Below are 8,599 nucleotides of genomic sequence, written 5' to 3' on the forward strand. Positions count from 1 at the left end.
TGGAGAAACCCTGTCTCTACTAAAAATACAAAATTAGCCAGGTGTGGTGGTGCATGCCTGTCCCAGCTACCTGGGAGGCTGAGGCAGGAGAATCGCTTGAACCCGGGAGACGGAGGTTGCAGTGAGCCGAGATCGCGCCATTGCACCCCAGCCTGGGCAACAAGAGCGAAACTCCGTCTCAAAAAAAAAAAAAAAATTTAAAAGCCAAGAAGGGGAGATTGTACATTTTGGCTGGCAGAAGGCTCTGCAATACCGCTTTTTGGTTTCAGAGAAGTGATTCCTAATTTGGGTTTCAAGAGATCTCTGAATTTTTCTTTTGGTCCAATGGACTATTTAAAGGAATTATCTTAAATTCATTTTTTTTGGAAAAAGTATCGGAAGTGTCTGAAGAGGGTATTCAGAGGGAAGTCAGACTCATCCTGGTCTTTCTCCTTTGAGGTCTCCTCCTCAGGAACCACCATTGCTAGTTACTTCTGTTATGTTACAGATAATGTTTCTGCATATGTATATGGGGGGGTGTGTATGTGTATATATTTACATACACACAGCTCTTCTAAAATGCAAATTAGGATTTTCAAAAATCATTTAATTTAATTGAAAAAATGGTCACCATTTCATTTTGAGAAGGTGATGCGGTGATGTACTAATACTAATGCCTTTAATTCCTTGAAGGTTAGGTATCACTGCAGAGGAAAGGCTTAATGGTCGATGGGCCTACAGTCAGGGAGAAAAAAGCCAGCCTCCCGCCCCCATACCTTGTACTCCTGGCTATGTGTCCTTCCTGTGGGGAGGAGAGGTGGCTGCCCTGCCCTGTGAAGTGTGCTCTAGACTTGAGCCCCCTTCAAGCCAGTCTCAGCACTCCTTTCCGTGGATCTTGAGAAGAGTTAGTGCCCTGGGTGCAGAGCACTCACCGAGAACTCAGGCTGCCGTTTCCTCAGAGAGCTGCGCTGCTGAGATCCAAGATGAGGCCCTCGTAGGCCCCTGGCCTGCACCCCCTTTGGTTCTTTGCCTATTTCTTATGTCTGATTTAGGAAAAGGAAAGAAAATACATTTCACAGTGTGTCCAGGCCCACTAAGAAAGTTGTTTGAAAAGATTTTTAATCGTATCTTAGTTCAGTTTTTCCTCCAGCTATAAAAATTACATTAGTCATTGAAAATTTGGATAAAATAGACAAATTTGAAGAAATAAAATTACCTTTAAAGCCGCCCAAAGACCTGCATTATACTTTTAGCTGTATAGTCTTTAAGCTCTTTTTCTTTTTTTTTGGAGATGGAGTTTCACTCTTGTTGTCCAGGCTGGAGTGCAATGGCACGATCTCGGCACACTGCAACCTCTGCCTCCCAGGTTCAAGCAATTCTCCTGCCTCAGCCTCCTGAGTAGCTGGGATTACAGGCATGCGCCACCATGCCTGACTAATTTGTATTTTTAGTAGAGATGGGGTTTCTCCATATTGGTCAGGCTGGTCTCGAACTCCCGACCTCAGGTGATCCGCCTGTCTTGGCCTCCCAAGGTGCTGGGATTACAGGCGTGAGCCACTATGCCCGGCCTAAGCTCTTTTTCTAAGACACGTGTGCGCACGCATGCGTGCACACACACACACACTTTAAACACAATTGGAATGTCTGATGTCTGGTTTGGGATTCTACATATAATACAATCCTAAGGTTATATTTTGCGTATTAATTTAACCCTAGTTTTTTTCTCTTGTGGTTAAATATTCTGTGAAAATACATTTAAGAAGTACATAATTTATTTTTCTGTTGTTGGACATGTATCTTGTTTTAATATTTTTACCACTGTCATGAGCTGATATTTATTTAACAGTATTTTAGAAAATATTACGTGTAATGCATAGAATATAGTAATTGTGAATAGTTTATGTGTTAGAAAGCTAATATTATTTTTATGGGTTTAAGTTGAGTTTTAGTAATTTGTACTTTTATCTCCATCTTAAAATACTTTACAAATACTTGGACTCTGCAGAAAGGCTAAATCTTTTTTTGCTTCTAGAAGTTAGGTATATCAGAAAGAAACCATAGGAGGAATTCAGTAAGTTGTTCTTGCAACTTTACTGGTGACTAGATGCAGCTATTAGAATGAATACATCTGTAAAATGAAGTCAGCATTTCACTTCTGTTCCCTTCTGTCTCACTTGGGGATTGTGGCACAGAAGCTGTGATGTGCTGTAACGTGAAACCTGAGTGTCTTTACCGGATGATCCAGCGGTGGGCGTTGTCCACTCTGATGGTCAGCATCCTGCTCATCTCCTGGAGAGCAAGCTGGATGTGTGTCCAAGCCTGTGGCTCCTGTGGCAGGTCTGTGCCCACAGGAAGGCTGATGAGGGAGCTTTGGGCCCATCATTGCTGTGGGCATGTGGACACTTGACACTGGCCCTGCCATTGATCGGCCCAGGTCGTGGTCACCCTCCTTTCCTGGCCCCTCACAGACATGCCTTTACTGGCTTAGGGAGGCAGTGGAATGAGAGGCTCCCGGCCCCCAAAACCAGTGCTGCGTGCTCGACACACGCAGTTTCATCTGAACTGTATTATTGGCCCCAGCAGGGTATTGTTTGCCTCATACGATGGACAAACGCGCTGAGGCTGAAGCATGTGAAACTTGCAAATGTGGAGCTGGGATTTGAGTCCAGGTTGTTAGAATCTAAGCCCTGTGTATTAACCAAATTGCTGACTTTTAAACGTAAGTAGATTTATAGTTGGCTTAACAATTTATAAATAAAACTTCTTCCTTTTTGTTAGGGAAAGAACCTATCGGGTTTAGTGTTCTTACAGACAGCATTTCTTTTTGGAAATGAACTATCTTATGTGGTTTTTCTTTTCATATTCCTAATGAAATCATTTTGGTTGCTTTTGGAGAGTGTCAGGTTATTGGAATAATCTGGAATTTTGAATATTAATGGAATTGCTTATGCAGTCCTTTTGAAAGACCTTCTGTACTGAGCTTGCAGAGGGTGGGGATTCTGTCAATGCTTGTCAGTGCCGTGAGGGGCAGACAGGGAGGCTGAGGCAGGAAACCTCGTGAGTCCAGGCTGCTCTCCACCACGAAATCACTAACACAGCTGTTCTGCCTCCTCTTCTTCCCTAGGCAGAAGGTTATGTAATTGGAAGCTGCATCAAACACATCCCGATTGCAGGTAGAGATATTACGTATTTCATTCAACAGCTGCTAAGGGAGAGGGAGGTGGGAATCCCTCCTGAGCAGTCACTGGAGACCGCAAAAGCCATTAAGGTAAAAACAGATGGGAAACCGGCCGGTTTGGGGGTGAGAGAGATGGTGTTCTGGACACTTCCCCTTGGTGCCATCATCCCTGCTCCTCCTTTCCTTCCTCTCCCCTTCCCATGAGTGTGGGGCTTGATTTGTTTTACCCCTTAAGTGGGCTGAAGATGTAAAGCTTAACCTCTTCCAAACTAGATGCTCTGAGGTTCCAGCTGTCACTGAGAACAGCTTGGTAGCTGGTGCAGCATACCAGCGTGCAGAGGCAGCATTGTTCAGCTGGAGCCTCACTGCTGGAGCCTCATCTACCAGAGCGCTCCTTCCATACTGCCTCCATGCTTCGCTGTAGAATCAGGAGGCGACCACAGCAGCAGAACACTGCCAACCTAGGATCCAGAGCTATTGCACAAAATTCACACACAGGTGTGGCTGTGACGTGTGGCCATAAGCATCTTCTTCCTTTATGGCACAGTTTCTGAGTGTAGCGGAGCTTCATGGGGGTGAGCCTGACACCCACCCTTCTCCTCACTGCCTTCCTCCCTTCTCAGCACCTCGTAACTGAGGCTGGCTGAAGGAAAGGAAGCACCAGAGATGATTCCCGAGGTGTTTTTAGGTCAGGAGGCACTGGCATGAGGCAGGCTGTGCAGTTGGGTATGACCTGCCCTGCTTTACCTGGGACCAGAGATTCCTGGGAAGGGGGCTCTCAGCGCTGAAATGGTGATGTGGGGAAGACGTGGTCCCTTCCATCTCAGGGGAAGGTTTCCTGAGGTATCATTAGACATTCTTTTTTAGACTAAAATATTTCCTAAGGGGTTACCTTCTCCTTTCTTTGCCTTTCCTCCATGGAAGAATATTTGACTATTTGATCCAAGCTCCCTTGCCACTCCAAATCTGTTAGAAATGTAAGTCAGAATTGAGCCCCTTCATAGTGGCTCACATCTATAATCCTAGGGCTTTGGGAGGCTGAGGCTGGAGCATTGCTTGGGGCCAGGGTTCGAAACTAGCCCAGGTGATATAGCGAGATCTCGTCTCTATTTCAAAAAAAGAAAGAAAGAAAAAAAAAAAGCATTGAGCCTTTTGTTATTGACGCCCAGGGTCCACTCCAGTGAGTCTGAGTCCTCCCTATTTCCGCCAGGATTGCTGAGCAGCACTGCCAAGGAGGGGCTTTCCTGACCCTCATGCTGGGCCTTCAACTCTCCTCACGGGCTGTTGGGGTTCCAATTTGGACCCTGAAATCTGGGCTGATGTGCTCGATGTGACTGTGTGTCTCCCCCCAGTGAAGGCTGGGAGTAAAAGAGACTGTTCATAGCCTCCGAATCAGCTGCCCTGGCCCTGCTGTGTGGGGTAGCCCTGTTAGTTCTCACCTCACTTCTCTCTTTGAAGGAACAGATCCTGAAAGGCGTGGTTTAGAGCTCCCCCTGCTTCCCCTTACTGCCATGGCCTTCTGTGGTCGTGAACAGGCCTGAGGGAGTGTGTAACGTGAGCACACCACCCTTGCAGCATGAATCCTGAACCTTAAGGTTAAGCCTGTTACTCTGCACCCAACTCAATGGAAATATTTCCTAGGAAGCATTTGAGTTAAGTAAGCTGAGATGCTGTAGGATGTTGACCAGGCCTGTGAGGAGAACTGAATGCCTTTGTCTCCAGTCTTGGTAGATTTGAGGTTGTAATCAGCTGACCCTGTTTCTCTGTGTCATCAAAGAACACAGGGTTGTGTAACACTTCTTGCCTGTCAGTCTTCTTAAAATTCCGCTAGAGTATATCCAAGATACCCAGAAGATGGCATTAGAATATGTTTCAGGGATGCTAAGAAACTTTAAACTTAATACCACGAGAACGTCTTTGGAGGTCCTTGAGAGAGCCATTCCTTCCACGGTGTGCTCAGCGCCAGCTGGGCGGCCCACCTTGTGCTTCCCGTAGGCAGCAAGTATCTGGGGGTCACCTGCTGCTATGCTGAGGCCAGCTCTAAGGATACATATCAACACAAAGGTGTCCAAGAACATTCATCTTACCAGATACCCAGGAAACACTTCGCATCCCTCAGGCTGCCTGTCGGTGCAGGGTGGGAATCGTTAGCGACTTCTCTCGCAGCAGCAGCAGCAGCAGCCTGGCAGCTTCAGTCCTCCCACCTGACTCTGCTTTTCCTTTCTTCCCCGGGACCTATCACTTTATAACCTACCATGTCATTTACTTATTATGGTTGCTTATTGTTTTCTGACTCCCAGCTAGAGTGTAATCTTGGCAGGGATCTGTGTGTTTCGCTACCTTGTGTATCCCAAGTGCCTAGACAATAAATCTGTGTTGATTGAGGGACTTAGAATACCCAGTCAACAAGGTACACTGTCTCTAGGCAAAGAGATGGTGTCAGTGGAGCTGATGACAGTGCTGTGGCCAGCTCCACACCAGATTAACAACCAGCAGGTTGACAGTGGCCACCCGGCTTGTGGCATGCTGGGACCCAAATGGGACCCAGAGAAGCCGGTGCAGTCAGGTTTAGGGTGTAGACAGTGCCGCACTCGGTAGTTGAGCTCGCAGCACGAGTCCGCTGGTCCAGTGTGGACCACAGTGAGGTGCCAGAGCAGGCCATAGGAGGCATCTGAGAGGAACAAGGCAAGACGAGGTGCTTTCTAGACACCTGTAGACATCATTTCAGATATGATAGCGATAGAATTGGATAGACCAAGGCTGAGATTAATAGCTGAGTTGCAGAGAAAGCAGACTTACCTGTCCGAATTCCAAGTGTAACCATGTCTAACATGAAAAGACGATGGAATGTGAGGCTTGATGCATATCCACACTAGAGTTACGGTGGGGGCGGTTCTGATCCCAGGGTGTGTTTGCTGCATGGGCTTCCTGGTTATTTGTCTGAGGGCAGAGACACTGGGCAGTTGTTAATGCCTGGCAACATCTTTGTGTGTGTATGCAGGAGAAATACTGTTACATTTGCCCCGATATAGTCAAGGAATTTGCCAAGTATGATGTGGATCCCCGGAAGTGGATCAAACAGTACACGGGTATCAATGCGATCAACCAGAAGAAGTTTGTTATAGACGTTGGTTACGAAAGATTCCTGGGACCTGAAATATTCTTTCACCCGGAGGTGAGATGTTTCTTTTTTTGTGTGCCCAAGTGTGGGATGGAGCGATACTGCCACCCAGAGTGCAGAAAGAGCAGTTCCCAGCGAAGGGCCTGTGAGCAGGGTGGCCGGCATTCGGTCTCTCTGCATCCCCCGTGCAGTTTGTCTGCTTGACAGATTGTTCAGTTTGCCTCTCCGTAGAGCTGGTTATCTGCTTTAATAGTTAAGGATGGGTTATACCACAAATAGGAAGACTTTTAGGAGCAATAGATGACAATAGAATTAAAAGTAATCTCCAAGGGTTGTGGGTGGTCACATGCTAGCATTACAAGTAGCTACCCTCAAGGCCTGTGTGGAGGTTGCCTGTGCATAAGAGTGGGATAATATGTAACCTTTCTATCTTTGGTGATTGCCCTTCCTAACTTCTAATTTTAACCCTGCACAGTTGGTCCTGCTCTGTTCCCTGCTGCAAGTTAGGTAAAGCTTCTAAGGCCAGCATTTCTATTATTTAGATAATCTTAAGAATTAGAAATGTCATCATTTTAACTAGTAGTCATAAGGAATTATTAGTGCTTTTGCAGAAAGCAGTAATTAAGAGGCACATTTTAAGATTTACATATAATGCATTTTATTTATATTTTGGTATATTTTCCTGGCTAATTCAGTTTATATTCAATAGGTGGGTTACAAACTGCTGTTTGTTTTTAGATGTGTATATGACTATTTTGTACAGAGAAACAGCATAGAATGTGTTTCTCGCTAGTAATCTGAAGAATAAAATAATAATGATAATCTAGTGAATGCTCACTTTTAATAGTGTTGATTTGAAATGGACATAGAACAGTCAAATGTCCAGTGAACAGCTGGTGAGCAACTGAATATCCTCCTCCTTCCTCTGAGAGTGCACATTCAAGCTTACTTTGATTTTTAAAATATTTCAAATGAAATGTAATTGAGTTGAATTTGTTATACTTTAGCTTATTTAACTTATGGAATTGAATCTATGGCTGTTTATTCAATAACATGATTATCATGTGGATTGTTTCATGTTAAACAAACCCTTCTCATTAAACAAAACACTTCCCTGCATCTTCTAGACCAGGTTTAATTAATCTTTCATTGAACCTGTTTCTTTTTCCTTATATACTAATTTTCTCATAATACGAATATTGTCAAATGATATGTCAAAGTCATGTTTCTCACTGCGTGTCACATAGATCGTGCACATACTCTCCACTGCTCTTAGTAGACTGAATCACTGTGTATTCATGGGGTGGGGGTGGTCTGTCTGTGATGTTGTTGGTATTTTTTCTTCACTAAATCCATACATTTTACCTCATGAGGAGAAATGTGTCATCACCGCCCCACGCACACGTAGTCACATGGGATTCATTTGACATATCCTTCATTCCAATGTGAATTCTTTTAAGTTATAATAAATTGTATATTTGTTAAAGTTACTTTAAAGAAGTGTGCATGTTGTTCTATTTGAGAGAAATGTGTAATGTTTCTTTTATATTGATACACAATTCAGTTTGCCAACCCAGACTTTATGGAGTCCATCTCAGATGTTGTTGATGAAGTAATACAGAACTGCCCCATCGATGTGCGGCGCCCGCTGTATAAGGTATGAGCTGCCTGGGTAAGGTACTTTGATTTCATTCCACAATTAAAGGCCCATAATTCTTAGAAGACGGTATTACTGTCTATTACTAGTAAATATCCCTGTTTCACCTTCTGTTTCATAGGATTTGTTAAAGACAATATAATTGTAAGAGAAAATGGAAATATGACTCAGTTAACTAGAATTTTTATTTTATTTTATTTTATTTTGGAGACGGACTCTTGCTCTGTCACCCGGGCTGGAGTGCAGTGGTGCGATCTCAGCTCACTATAACCTCCGCCTCCTGGGTTCAAGCAATTCTCCTGCCTCAGCCTCCTGAGTAGCTGGGACTACAGGTGCATGCCACCACACCCAGCGAAATTTTTTTTTTGTATTTCAGTAGAGACGGTGTTTCACCATGTTGCCCAGGCTGGTCTCGAACTCCTGAGCTCAGGCAATCCACCCGCCTTGGCCTCCCAAAGTGCTGGGATTACAGACATGAGCCACCATGCCCGGCCAACTGGAAGTATTTCAGTATTGTAAATATATTTTATTATTATCTGACAAGATATATTTTAAGGTGGACAGTTTTAGCCACAAATATCGATGGAAAGTAAGAGCGGTGCCCTCCCCCATGCTTTCCGTGAATTCCATTGGTTTCGTTTCATGCATATTTGGGTTTGGTGCC

General features: G+C 44.6%; 1 protein-coding gene across 7 annotated transcripts in view; it reads left to right on the forward strand.

The window, feature by feature from the left end:
• The window catches only part of ACTR3B (actin related protein 3B), a 980,748-nt gene that overhangs the window by 57,318 nt on the left and 914,831 nt on the right, over positions 1–8,599 (forward strand). For all 7 annotated transcript variants that reach the window (XM_034965311.3, XM_034965315.3, XM_063606429.1 and 4 more), the window contains 3 exons: positions 3,104–3,247; positions 6,159–6,332; positions 7,843–7,935. In XM_034965311.3, the coding sequence (XP_034821202.1) occupies positions 3,104–3,247; positions 6,159–6,332; positions 7,843–7,935 (411 nt within the window). The remainder of the gene's footprint in view (positions 1–3,103; positions 3,248–6,158; positions 6,333–7,842; positions 7,936–8,599) is intronic.

Source organism: Pan paniscus, chromosome 6 (genome assembly GCF_029289425.2).
Source record: "Pan paniscus chromosome 6, NHGRI_mPanPan1-v2.0_pri, whole genome shotgun sequence".
NCBI lineage: Eukaryota > Metazoa > Chordata > Mammalia > Primates > Hominidae > Pan > Pan paniscus.